This window comes from Lutra lutra, chromosome 3 (assembly GCF_902655055.1).
Source record: "Lutra lutra chromosome 3, mLutLut1.2, whole genome shotgun sequence".
NCBI classification, from domain to species: domain Eukaryota; kingdom Metazoa; phylum Chordata; class Mammalia; order Carnivora; family Mustelidae; genus Lutra; species Lutra lutra.
Genome location: NC_062280.1, coordinates 56223178 through 56237624, shown reverse-complemented (window position 1 = coordinate 56237624; position 14447 = coordinate 56223178). Strand labels below are relative to the sequence as shown.

At 39.7% G+C, this 14447-nt stretch overlaps 1 protein-coding gene across 1 annotated transcript in view; it reads left to right on the top strand.

Annotated features, from left to right (window-relative positions):
* The window catches only part of CCDC148 (coiled-coil domain containing 148), a 273305-nt gene that overhangs the window by 239588 nt on the left and 19270 nt on the right, over positions 1 to 14447 (top strand). Inside the window, exon 15 of the mRNA XM_047721825.1 lies at positions 4000 to 4169. Coding sequence (XP_047577781.1) covers positions 4000 to 4146 — 147 coding nt within the window. The 3' untranslated portion in view covers positions 4147 to 4169. The remainder of the gene's footprint in view (positions 1 to 3999; positions 4170 to 14447) is intronic.

Below are 14447 nucleotides of genomic sequence, written 5' to 3'. Positions count from 1 at the left end.
ACCGTGGAATAGTTTATCTGAACATATGAATCTGTCACTGAAAATTATTTTTTATTTTTTATTTTTTAAAATATTTTATTTATTTATTTGTCAGAGAGATAGAGAGAGTACAGGAAGGCAGAGTAGCAGGCAGAGGCAGAGGGAGAAGCAGTCTCCCCACGGAGCAAGGAGCCCGATGTGGGACTCGATCCCAGGACCCTGGGACACGACCTGAGCTGAAGGCAGCTGCTTAATCGACTTGAGCCACCCAGGCATCCCGAAAATTATTTTTTAAATTTACATTTTTATGTTAAAAATTATTTTTAAAACTTGTAAACTTTAAAGTTGTGTTAATATTGTATTTTGTTTAAATGTTTCTCTATCATTTGGAATTTGTTTAAAATCATAATATAAGTCCTATTAAAGTAACAGCTGATGATACTGATAGGATAAAGCAGAGGGGAGCTTTCAGAAATTAAAATGAAGATAATACATCAGAGCTAGTGATAAAAGAAATCATTTTCTGTGGAAAAATATTAAGGTGTATTTAACCATTTCCAGGAACTTCTGACTCCTTTTAGTCTGTTACCGAGAAAGAATCTTAAAAAGCCTTTTGGGGGGCACCTGGGTGGGTCAGTGGGTTAAAGCCTCTGCCTTCAGCTCAGGTCATGATCCCGGGGTCCTGGGATCGAGCCCTGCATCCGGCTCTCTGTTGAGCGGGGAGCCTGCTTCCTCCTCTCTCTCTGCCTGACTCTCTGCTTCCATGTGGTCTCTGTCTGTAAAATAAATAAATAAATAAATAAATAAATATTTTTAAAAAAAGTCTTTTTGGATGGATGGATGGAAAGCAGGAGGGAAGACAGATGAATGAATGGATATCACTGAAATTAAGGGAGAGAGTAGTTCCCCCTAGTTTATTAATTTTACAAATCTAAAGAGTGCAGCTCAATGTTTAATTATTTGAAAAGTAAGAAACTGCATCCATTCACCCACTGGCAAATAAATTGAGTGTGCCTCTTTGTGAACAATTCATTTATTAATTGGACAAATATTTATGGAACATACAGTGTCTCTGGCATTGTGGAGTTGCCAGGGCTGCATTCCAAACAGGATGGACTTGTTCTCCTGGAGGAAGTGAGCAGGGTAGCTGGGTTGGGAGGGAAAGTAGCCTGTGTGGCAGTAATGCCCCTGGGGTGAGACTACCTCAGTGGTGGAGGTCTAAAGGCTGCAGTGGTAAGCAGACCATGGACATGCATGGACACGCTGACTAGGGAAGTCAAAGTGTCAAAGAAGAAACTAATCTGCATCTTAGGCGAGGATTCTTAGCAGCAGTAACAAAATTTACTCTAGGTGATTTAAACTAAAAACAAACAAACAAAAATACGTTGGGAGGAGGGGTAGGGTAAAAAGAAAGGGATTCATTTTAAGGATGTAAGTGTGTCTCCAGAAGCCAAAGCAGGGAGGGCAGTCGGGGTTGGCAGAGAATTGGTCAGAAACTGGAAAACTTTCAGGTACCTGGGCTGAGGCAATTAAGGGTTTCACCAAGCAGAGGAGGGCAGAAAGGGGCCCTTACTGGCGTGTCTTCATTGTAAAGTAAGCGGCAAGGGTGGGTGCTGGGAGATGAGACTGGAAACCTAGATTACGGTCAGGATGAAAAGTATAGAAGCTCTAGCTTGCTAAGACATTATCTTGTGAGCACAGGCGAGACTCAGAAGCAGGTGAATTATATAATCAGATATGTGTTAGCAACATGTCCTGGATAGAAAATTGGTGGGTTTGGGGGTCAGACCCTTTTCAGATGGCAGAGGCCTCATCAACACGGGATGGAGGGGCATGAATGGCTTTTTCTGAGAGGAGGGAGTAATGATACCAAACTAGGTAGCAAGTGATACTGAGGAGAGCCTGCATTTTGGATTCAAATCCACGTCCGCTATTTACTGGCTATGTGAACTTGTGTAAGCTATTAACATCTTTATGTCTTGTTTACTTCATCTGTAAAATAATAATCTGTAAGGTTCTTATGAGGATTAGGATAATAAATGTCAATTGCCTAGGATATTGCCCGGCACCTAGAAGTAATTCAGTAAATTATAATCATTAGTTGTGGCTGCCATTAACCATATAAGAATACAGAAGTAAAAACAGATTTAGGGAGAAAGAGAATGTGTTTTGTTCCTGTCATGTCTAGGGTGAAGATGTCTAGAACATATTTACGAGAAACTGATTGGCTGCTTCTGGGGAGGTGAATTGGGGGAAATGACGGTCAGCTTTTGAGAGAGATCTCCATTTCACTTCGTCTATTTTAAAAATAGAATAATGAGACATTTTAAACCTCACAAACCAGAAGCTGAGAAGACAGGTGAATCCAGGAGATAATTAGGGAGCATACAGGTGGAGCCTGAATCCTTGGATGTGGATGAGGGGGACCACGGAGACTGTATCCAGAAGAGACGCTGGGTGGAAGGATCAACTACGTTGCTTCTCAGACACAAAATCTCTGTATTTTTGACTTGCATGCACCATTGTCTCTCATTTCCGTCCCTCTTTAGTTGCCACAATCTCTTGATTCTTCCCTTCATCGTGTTTTCTTTCTTCTTGCTGCCAGCCAAGTTTAGGCACTTAGTACTTCATGGGTAGAGCACTGTAGCAGACTGCTGCTACTCCATTGTTCTACCCGAACAGCCCTGGTCCCAAATTGACCTATTTCACCTCTAAATTTGCATGTGCCTTCCTTTCCTGCTCTGTTTTCCTCCCCACTCTGCTTTGTAGAAGAATAGGGTGGACATCACAGTTAGCTCAAGTGCTGTTGCTTACCTGAGGTCATCCTAGTCTCACCTGCATGAGGAAATGCACCTCTGTGTTCTTCTACTCTTGGAACATCAGTCACATGGGCCACGCGAATTGCAGTTATCTGTATACATTCTTATTACTCCTGTTAGCTCAAGAGCTTCTTCAAGGAGGGGCTGCTTTCAACAGCTTATTATCCCATCCTCTAGGGGAATTTCAAGTCCATGTAAAATGCCTCATTAGCTAAAATCCATATGTGGCTACCTTATCATAGCAAGCAGTGTCTGTTGACATTTAATGTTCATAGAAGAAGGGGAAGAGGAAAAAGGCCCAATCAGCTATAAATGAAAATAGAAATTGAGCTACTCATATTTCAATTCCCACTTAGAATCACATTGGTGGAAACATTTTCTAATCCTGCTTGAAATAGAAATCCAGCCTTGGAAGGAGAGTTTGATTGATTTTGTTGTTGTTGTTATTAAAGTAGGGGCCATGTGTTTAAACATAATTTACATGTTGCTGAATGATGGAGAAATTGATGTTTAAAGAACAGTGTATAAGGTTGTGGTTTAGATTTATTTTAAATGATGATTGTCTTTATTTTCTAATTCTAGCTATCAATAATGAATCAGTGAATAGTACTGAAAGTAAGCTTTTTCCACCCCATTTTTTAATAATTTCAATGTGGCTTTTTTTGACTAATTTGGCATGATATTCCCTATACCTTATGTTGGAAATGAGGGATACACTGGAAAATAATCATACTAAGAAGATTTGGACATTTCCTTTTCTTCTCTTTTTCTTTCTTTTAATTTAATTTGTGTGTGTTATTTTTCTTTTTTAAAAAATTTATTTATTTATTTTAGAGAGAGAGAGAGAGAGAGTGAGCATGAATGAGCCCAAGTAGGGAGAGGGGCAGAGGTAGAGGAAGAGGGAGAAAGAGAATCCACAAGGAGACTCCCCAACTTGGGGCTCTATCCCAAGACCCTGAGATCATGACCTGAGCCAAAATAAAGAGTTTCCCACTTAACCAACCAAACAACTCAGGTGCCCCTGGACATTTCCAGTAAAAAACAAACAAAACTCAACAGAATATAGTCACTGTATATACCAAGTTTATAGTCATCTACCCAGAAAAAAAGTTAAACAGCTTGAGGAAATATGAAACAAAATAATAAAATGTAATTTAGTTCAATGAATTGCTACTTATTTAAATGTATTTTATTTCTACAGATAATTTCTGACCCTAGACTCCGTTTTGAGTTAGCACTTCGAGAAGCTGGACTTCATAAAACATTTTATGCCAAAGAGATATTACCAAAAATCAGTCCTCAAAAACCTCCAAGAAAGGACATGGAGTCTACTGTATTTAAAATATAGTTCATCTGCAAATCCTATTACATGTAAGCAAGATTTTTCTTTGAAAACATTTATATGGATAACAATTACTACTTTTTAAAAATTTTTAAATATCAGACATAGAAATCAAAGCATTAATTAAAACAACTTTGTCTTTTATGACTCTCAGAATTTCATGCACTATTTCCCATATCTTTGTTATGTCTAATAGTACCAAATTCAACAAGACTGTGAAACATAATTATGACACATATGATACATGTTTTATCATTTAGTAAATTGCATATTGGAGATTGCATTATCCCATGAAAAAAGCTCAAAATAACTATTTGCAAGAATTATAATTTATGTTGCTACTACCTGCTAAAGTTTATTTCTGCTTGTTATTTCAGAATTTGGCTTTTTAATTATGGAAACTCCATTATCATTAATACTTCTATTATTTCTTGATTATTATAAAAGGAGACTCAACCTTTCTCTAAATTTAGAAACCAATTTGGTATACCATGTTTACTGCAAACCAATTATCCGAACAATTTCATTTTGCAAATTAGTCTGTAAAAATAAGTTAGAAATTAGAAACAGCATTTCAAGCACGGGAATATCTGTTTTGGCTTGGGAAAAAAATGTATTTGTGTGGTTGTTTGGAAGGAGTATTTTAAAATTTATAATTTAAAAGCTATCAAAAATTCCAAATTATCTATGTAAGATCTAGGAAGTATTATAGATAAGGAGCATTTTTTAAAGAAGGTTTATTCATTTTTAGAGAGAGAATCTCAAGCAGACTCTCCATTGAGAACAGGGCCCACTGCAAGGCTTGATCCCACAACCCTCAGATCATAACGTGAGCCTAAATCAAGAGATTATGCTGAGTGAAATAAGTCAAGCAAAGAGAGTCAATTATCATATGGTTTCACTTACTTGTGGAGCATAAGGAATAACACAGAAGACATTGGGAGATGGAGAGGAGAAATGAGTTGGAGGAAATCGGAGGAGGAGACAAACCATGGGAGACTGTGGACTCTGAGAAACAAACTGAGGGTTTTGGAGGTGGGGGTTGGGTGAGCCTGGTGGTCGGTATTAAGGAGGGCACATATTGCATGGAGCACTGGGTATGGTGCATAAACAATGAATTTTGGAACACTGAAATAAAATAAAATAAAATTTAAAAAAGAATAATGTAAAATATCATTAATAACTGTAAATGCTTCCACATCAGAATTAAAATATTTTGGATACACTGGGTTAAATGAAAGTATGAAAATTCAAAAAAAAAGAAAAAGAAAAGAGTCGGCCAATCAACTGACTGAGCTGCCTAGGTGCCCCAGGTAGGAAACATTTCAAATAAAACTCAAGCATGGGGTGCCTGGGTGGCTCAGTTGGTTAAGCGTCTGCCTTCAGCCTAGGTCATGATCTCGAGGTCCTTGAATTGAGCCCCAGGTTGGGCTCCCTGCTCAGTGGGGAGTATGTTTCTCCCTCTCCCTCTGTTCCTCCTAACCCCTCCCCACCTGTGCGTTCTTTCTTTCTCTTTCAAATAAATAAAATCTTAAAAAGAAAAACCTTAAGCATATATTTCTTACTATTTAAAAAAATTGATTATTTGATCAGAAGAGCAAGTTTTTGGAAGTTGCCATTATTACTGTTAGGAAGACTTCAAGCTCTTTTCCTCTCCATTGCAACTCCCTGCCATTTCCTAGGCACCTCTAGCTCAGGGGTTGCAGTTACTGGAATAACGTAAAAAAAGAGAAGGTCCAGTCTGACTGGTGGAATATTTGGCTTCATGAGTATTCCAACATGATGGGAATAAATAATGTAGCAAACCCAGCTCATTAGAATAAACCTTCACTGAAAAGTCTATTGGCAAAATCCCTTATCTCTATCCACAATTCATTGTAATGCCCTCCCAGTTCAGCCTTTTGCATCATCACATCTCCTAATAAGAAGAGGAAAAGGAATCCTTAACAAGACTCAGGGCTGTGAACATTGGCAACTCTCTTGAGAAGGTCTCCCATGGTCACAGTGTTCCTTCATGGGCCCTCAATTTATTTGACACAAAGCTTCAGACCATAAGCCATGAAAGCCCTACTTTCATGTCAGAGCACATCCTCTCTCTGTGGCAAGACATGTTGTGGTAATGTCTCTCTAGTGTTCCTTCCTAATCTGTAGGGATGTTTATTCTGCCTCTTAATCTGTTTGTTTGTTTGTTTACATTAACACGAAGATCTGATTCTTTTTTTGTTCATTTATATTTAAAATTTGTTTTCCTTAACTCTAGAAATAACTGTAGCTCCAGATAATCCTTCTAACTTCACAGATCTATAGTTCTCTCTTTTTTGTTCTATTTGTGTCGCTTACTTTCTGGAGCTACATCCTCCCCTACTTTTAACTGGACCTGCTATTTCCTTGGACTTTGCCGCTCCTGTGGTGCTCAATTTGCATTCTCCTTGCAACATTTCCTGTAGTGATGGAACTTTGTCCTAGAAGTAAGTTTTGAATACTTAGTGTGGGACTTCATGGGACCCAGACTTCTGTCGCCCCTTCAGAGTTCACTGCAAGCTCTTTATGCTCATTCATTATTAGAGTATAAAACCCCTGTCAGTCTTCTGAAGTTTCCAGTGAGTACTTCTCGGCTCTTTGGGGTTCTCCAGTCTGTCTGATGTCCCTTGCTTCCCTCTGTCCTGTGCAGGTGTTGGTACAAGCAGGTCTTAAAGCTGTCAGTGGTTACTCCTTACCCACTCATATTTTGTAACATATGGGAATTCCTTCTCACCTACTGTTGAAGACTATACCTACTGTTGAAGACTATACCTACTGTTGAAGACTACTGTTTGGCTTTATTGTGCTATTTTTGGTTTCTTTTTATAGGCTGCTTTGAGGAGATTAACAAATTATGCCACTTCTGCTGTCATCTTCCCAGAATCCCCCCACATTGAATTCTTGACCCCGGTGGCTTTTCTTGCACTGAACAAGCCCACCCCAACTCAGTAATGGCACCGCCATCCACCACAGATGCACATGTGAAATCTGAGAGTCACTGGTGCTGCCCCCTCTTCCTCACTGTAATATCTAATCTGTCAAGACCTACTAACTCTCCGGCGTCTATAATGGAGCCATTCTTTCCACGGAAAATGTGTGCTATGCCCTGTGGCTACCCAGCCACACCATTCTCACATTTGGGAATCGTCTTCCATTATGTACCCATTTCCCAGAGTGGAAGCTAGCTACTCCATTTTCCTGGTTCTCATGGTATATAGTCAATGGCAATCCAATGCACCTATTTGAGATTTCATTATGAGAGAGCTATGTGAGAGCGCAAGAATCCATTTTCTGGCAAGGCTAGCCATAGAGGCTTTCAAGCTTTGGGGGGTAAAAGTTGCATGACTGGTAGTATCTAGCAGTCTGGGTAGGTGATGCCCGTAGAGGTGTGTGGGACTACCAGAGCAGCCGTGGGTCTCCATGAAGCAGTTTCCTGGTAAGCGCTGAGCATCTTCCCAGTAGGATAACCTCAAACAGAGACTCTCTGGTCTTGCAGAAATACCTAGCACTCTTTAATAAATTGCTTTTCTATGTAAGCTAGCTGAAGTCGGTTTGCTACTGTGGTGGCAGGAATACACTGATCTTTCTGCAGTTCCTGTTATGTACCAAGCACAGTCGCATGCTCTCCACTGATGATGTGTCTTCGTAGTCCATCCTCTCAATTAACATCTTCCCTCTCTTCAGAAAGCAGGAAGAAGAAAACAGTTCAGGTTTTTTTTTTTTTTTTTTTTTTTGTCACCTTAATTGCTGAGTACTGTTTTTCACAGCAATGATTTTTCACTCTAAGGATGGGCCAACTAGAAATTACTTTCTCTCTCCTAAAAGAGTTCAGCCCATTTCCCCATATCCAGAGTCCCATATGGCATTTTAAAAAAGCACAAAGAGGCTGAAGCTTCCTATATCTGGCATATATTTGCTTATTTTTTATGGAACCCATATTTTCTTGGGGTTTCTTTTACCCTCATTAAAACAGCTCCATCATCTTCTTAGCTGTGCTAGATTTTAAGTCCAGGACACAGAGGTAAAGTATAAAGTCATATAGAATGTAAAATACATTTTTTAATTTATTTATTTTTTATTTATTTATTTATTTATTTATTTATTTATTTTTATTAATTTTTTATTTTTTCAGCATAACAGTATTCATTATTTTTGCACCACACCCAGTGCTCCATGCAATCCGTGCCCTCTACAATACCCACCACCTGGTGCCCCCAACCTCCCACCCCCCACCCCGAATGTAAAATACATTTTTAAGGAAACTTGGGGAAATTAGAAACTTTTTAAGATCATGACTGTTTGGCTGGAGAATATAAAATACAGTATTTTTCAGATCTCAGTCAAATCCCAGGAATGATGGAGTTTGACCTAAGGAGAGAAAAAGAACTGAGAATTCTGTTTCTGACATCTGATCAATTTGTTTTGGGAAAATGGTACATGCTTCCTGATACACTTGACGAAGAGCACTTGCTCGATCACTGCTGAGAACCAGAGCCATCCTGAGGGGGAAAGTTCTCAGGAACTTAGACACTAAGCATTGAGGAAGAGTGAATATTGCACTTCGAGGCTCAGCGTGGGACTGGACTATAATAATAGAACCCACGAGCAGTATGCCCTCGTGGGATCAAGTCTCGATCCTGAGAGAGGAATGTGGCATCAAATCTGTCCTGTTCTTGTCATATTTTTAAAATCTCCAGAAAGATGTTTTCCAACCATAGCATTTCCTCTTTTTACAAACGAGTGCCTGTGTTTCCTTTCCTATCTTCAATAGCATTTGAGTCCACATTTTCCACTGCTTAGCCTGATTCAGGTTAGTATTTAAGTACATGTTTTAATGTCACTGTAGGACTTACTAATTTACCAAGTGCCTTTTTCCCCCTCGGAGAATGTATTATTTTGTATGTGGGAATATAAGTGTGCGGAAAGAGTAGTTGCATTATCTCCCTCTGTTTTGCACATTTTCCCAGACATGTCAGTATTACTTAGCACCACATATGCTTAAAGTTCCTAATATTTATAAATAATTTCAAAAACAATTTGCTTACCTTGCTTTAGACATTTTATAAATATTGTATTAATCTGAAATGCTTACCTTCACAGTATATTTAAAACAAATGCTGCAAAAATTGTCCTGTTACTGTTGAAATATTACAGACTAACTTGATTTGGGAAGATTATTAAAAGTAGTATTTATTTTTAAACTTACCCAAATGAAATAAAGCATTCCTTGAAAGCAAAAATAATTGACTTGCTAAAGGAAATCTAGCACAATGCAACATGAATTTGTGTCCATGTGGATTAGAACTCTGCTATCTGGAAAGAAAAGATCTAGATAAAATGAAAAGAATATTTTTTCATCCATATTATATCAGTATAACATAGTTGCTTAAAACTGGCTTAAAGGACCAGCAGAAGCCTTGGAGCTTTTTTGTTTTTATGTTTCTAGACAACTTTCTTTTTTTTCTCCACTTTCTCAACCAAATCTATATTTTAAACCAATTCAACAAGTATTTACTGACCTCATGGCATAAGATAAAACAAAATCTCTGCAACCATTAAAAATAATGAATGAGGATTGTGGTGGTGGCAGCACAGCTCTGAATAATCTAAAAACCATTGAATGATACACTATTTTTTAAAAAGATTTATTTTAGAGAGAGTGCGTGTGAGTGGGGGGGAGGGGCAGAGGGAGAGAGAGAATCCTCAAGCAGACTCACTGATGAGCCCAGAGCCCACATGGGCTCAGATTGGGGCTCCATCTCAGGACCCCAAGATCATGACCTGAGCCGAGACCAAGAGTACAATGCTTAACTGAATGAATTACCCAGGCGCCCCTGGGTATACTTTAAATAAGTGATTGCGTGGTATGTGAATTATATCTCAATAAAACTTTTTTTGTTGTTTTGAGAGAGAGAGTGCACAAGTGGGAGAAAAGAGGGGAGACGGAGGAGAAAATCTTGAGCAGGCTTCTCACCTAGTGCAGACCCCAATGACACAGGCTTGATTGCATGATCCTGAGATCATGACCTGAGCTGAAATCAAGAGTTGGATGCTTAACTGACTTAGCCACCCAGGTGCCCCTTGATAAAACTGCCCTTTTTTTTTTTTTTTTTGAGGATCTTTTTTATTTATTTGAGAGAGAGAGAGAGAGAGAAGGAGAGCCTGAGTGGGGAGGAGGAGCAGAGGGAGAGGGAAAAGCAGATTCCATGCTGAGCAGGGAGCCCAAGGCGGGGCTTGGTCCCAGGACCCTGAGATCATGACCTGAGCCAATGTCAGATGCTTAACCAATTGAGCCACTCAGGTGCCCCTCCTCAATAAAACTGGTTTTTTTTTCCCTTAAAAAAAAGAACAAGGAGAGTTACATGGCCTTATATGAAAAGAAAACCAAGATATATTGTATAAATGAGAGGTGGGAGCAACAAGAGAAAAACACATATAGAATGATATTATTTTTGTAAAAAAAATACTAATTTCTGAAAGATAAATAAGAAACCTTCAACCATTACTTTTGGATAGCTGGAATGGGAAGTTTGTGTAGAGTGGCAACCAGGAAGTCTTACTTTTCCCTTTATACCCTTCTATGCTGTGTTCATGTTTGCCATGAGCTTGTATTATTTTCATAACTTTATCCCTTTATTTTTATAATTTTAAAGCTGAATATTTTATTTGGTGCCATGTATCAGATGCTGAGCAATCTAATAATACCAGAACCCGCATACACTGCCCAGTGATGGGACTGCCCAGCAGAGGTTTGTGGTGGAGAAGAGTCAGTAAATGATGATTGAGTCAGTGACAAAATGGACTGATGGATGGACAGGTGAACTGTAAGAGTTTTGTCATTTTATGAGGTAACCAACTAGCAATTATCTATTGCTGCTCTGAATAAGTATAAATATATAGAGTAGAAAGACACTGTTTAAAATAAATCCCTTCTTAGGGTGCCTGGGTGGCTTAGTTGGTTAAGCATCTGGCTCTTGATTTCAGCTCAGGGTCATGATCTCAGGGTTGGAGGGTTGGGCACATGTCAGTCTCCACGTTCAGTGTGGAGTCTACTTAAGATTCTTTCACTGCCCTCTCCTGCTGCCCCTACCCTTCTAAAATAAATAAGTAAATCTTTAAAATAAATAAATAAAATGCATCTGTCCTTTTCCCAAAGCATGCTCAGTGTATGGCTGTGGAGATAGAACATTTCATGTATTTAAGAAAAAATACAAGTAAAAGGCAGTAGGTATGAGAGGACTACATAACAAGGCATTCTTGTCCTTCTTGCTACCCTCATGGCTTGTGTTGCAACTCCTCAGCTTCTTGGGACATCAGAACAGCTTGTATCTTCTCCATTTCTTCCTATCTTATGCAGAGTGATGAGAAAGGACTAGGCAGTGAGGAAACTGAGAGGATAGACCAATATGAATGGGTGCAAAGGTTTGCATCAAGGGGTAAAGGGTTATGGTAAACACTGTGTGGCACAAAGGTAAGTCTGAAGTTAAAACATGAAATTGGGATAGCACTGCAGAGGACCTCTGTGGTTCACCATAACCCAAACTGCCCTCCTGGAGAAATGGGAAATCCCCTAATCTCCTACACAGGTACATATAAGGGCAGCTGCATAAGTTATAGTGTAGACACAGGAAAATAGATAGTAGAATATTATGCAGCAAGATTATTGGGACTCAGAGCTCAAACATTGGGCATAGAAGATTGTCTTAAGTGACATGGCTTGCTGAGTGGCTTTACAAGGTAGCAGAAGTTTTCTTCTGGGTGATAATGGGATCCTTCCAGTAGGAAAGAATGAATTTCTGGGTGCCTTTTTGTTCATATCTGGCAGGTTTTTTCCATCCCTGCAAGCTGCTGACCATTGTTACCTCTATGGTCTGTTCCTATGATGAAAAAAAAAAGGGATGCATCATTCATATGTTTCCTTTGTGCTGTTTGTGCACCTGTTAGGCTTGATAAAGCTGGAAGATAGTAGTTCCTGGCATGCGAGTTTCACTTCTGTCATTCTCCAACCTAACCCCTCTTCTCAGGCACAAGCACGTGGACCCTTGAGTAAAAGCCTAAGGTGTTCAAACTTTATCATGTAGACAGTACTACATAGTCAAGCTTTCCTGGGCATAGAAAGAAAGACAGTGTTTCTGGAAGGCTAACATGAGAATTGGTACAAGTTGGGTGAAAGTGGAGAGAAGACTGGGACTTGGGGGAGCCTTTTACAATTACTTAGAATAAATCAGGTGTGAGGTGATGTGAAAGTGGGGGAGAATGGAGTCTGATCCTTATCAAATGATGGAGAAAAAAGAATTCTGAATTCATTCATTCCTTTCCCTTTTACAAAATTCCTTTAGACCATACCCAGTGAACTATGCCTCCTAGTAGCTATGCCCTTCTGTAGTCCCTTCCCTCCACACTGCATCTGGATGACCTTGTGACTTCTTTACCCAGTATTGTGGGCAGAAGTGAGGCTGTGCCAGCTCTGGACCTGAGGGTTAGGAAAGGCCTGGCAGCTTCTGCTTTTGTGTTCTCGGAAGAAACTTAACCATGGGAGAAGTCTGACCACCCCGCTGGGAGATAGCCCACACAGAGAGCCCAAATTCCTTCCAGTAGTGAAGCATTTATGAAAATGTGAATCCTCTAGAAGGGCTGCTAATTTGAGCCATTGTTTCCAAGGTCTATTCTATAGAACTTTCTATTCAAGCACCAAATGACTTCCCAACTAGTGACAATGAAGTTTCACTTCCTTTTTATATTATCATTAGTTTTGCCATAACCATCAGCTTTTGTTTTTACTTGCTACTCCTCTCCACATTTCTGGAAATGCCTACATATCATACAAACTTGTCCTGGGTGCAGCTTGTCATCTTAGCCAGTCCTGTGACTCCAACCACAGTGCTAGGCTCTGAAGACCATCTTCTGCTATCTCATATTTGGCCTCACAATAGACAGTTGCTGTTCTCTCTCTAAGCTTGGCTTCAAACATGAAAACAGGGGATTTCCTTAATTCCACACAGTAATAGCTATGATCAGCCTGTGGCAATTCACAAGATTTATTGAAGGCTTAAAGACTTAAAGGGGATTATGACCAGAGAAGTAAAGGACTAATATTTGAGATGTGATCCCAGGCCAACTCTTCCACAGGAGTCTGTCCCATTCTTCTTGGCGTGGCTTGCCAGGATGTAGTAGTGCCATGATGTCGTAGTGGTCTGCATCCAGGGGAGAACCCAAGTGTCTCTTCTGCCTGCAGCCGGGCTCCAACTCTGTCAGGCCCCAAGGGATGAAATTATTCCCTTGAGACTACTTAGTCTTCCACAGTGAATGAAAAAATGCACAGAAACAATGGAGAGAAAATGCTGGCACCACCTCCTTTGGAATACAGCTAGCTGATAGAGAGAAAGTGCCTGCGGAAATGGACCTTGGAGCCGGTGGGCTGCTTGTGTGGTGGGCATAAGAGCAGCACTGAATCCAAGCGATGCTGCCAGTTTCAGAGTAACTCCCATCTAGAGCAGGGTCACGAAGTTTCCTTACTTGTACCCTTTGCGAACAGTTAGATATTCTTTTTTTTTTTTTAATTTATTTGACAGAGAGAGATTACAAGTAGACGGAGAGGCAGGCAGAGAGAGAGAGAGAGAGAGAGAGGGAAGCAGGCTCCCTGCTGAGCAGAGAGCCCGATGTGGGACTCGATCCCAGGACCCTGAGATCATGACCTGAGCCGAAGGCAGCGGCTTAACCCACTGAGCCACCCAGGCGCCCCGCGAACAGTTAGATATTCCCTCAACTCATCCTTTTACAGAGAAGACAATCATTTCAATAGTCTGACTCTCTTGAAGGAGTCTCTTTGTAATCTTCCTCATGGTGCACAGACTGAACTGATCACACTTTAGTTTTCTATTTTTAACGTGACCTGGTACTGTTTTTTAATCTCCCAAATTGATTTCTCAGTCATGTTCACCAGTGTCTTTGCTTACCATTACTTCTTGGATTCTATACATTCTTCTGAGTTTTTTTTCCACCCTGAACTAGATTCTTCAATTAGCTGTTCTTTCAGCAGGAATGTAAGTGTAGGATTTTTACTTTGTCCTCGTGCCTGAATAATATACTATCTGGGTATAAAACTCGACATTTATGATATTTTTCCTCAGGACTCTGGAGATCTTATCTTCTAGATAATCTAGAATCTTTTAGAATTTATGGCTGCTCTTGAGATATGTGCTATTAATCTAATTGTTCATTTATAGTGAATCTGGCTCATTTTTTGCTTAGTTTTTCTCTTTTTTGCTCATTTTTCTCTTAATTTT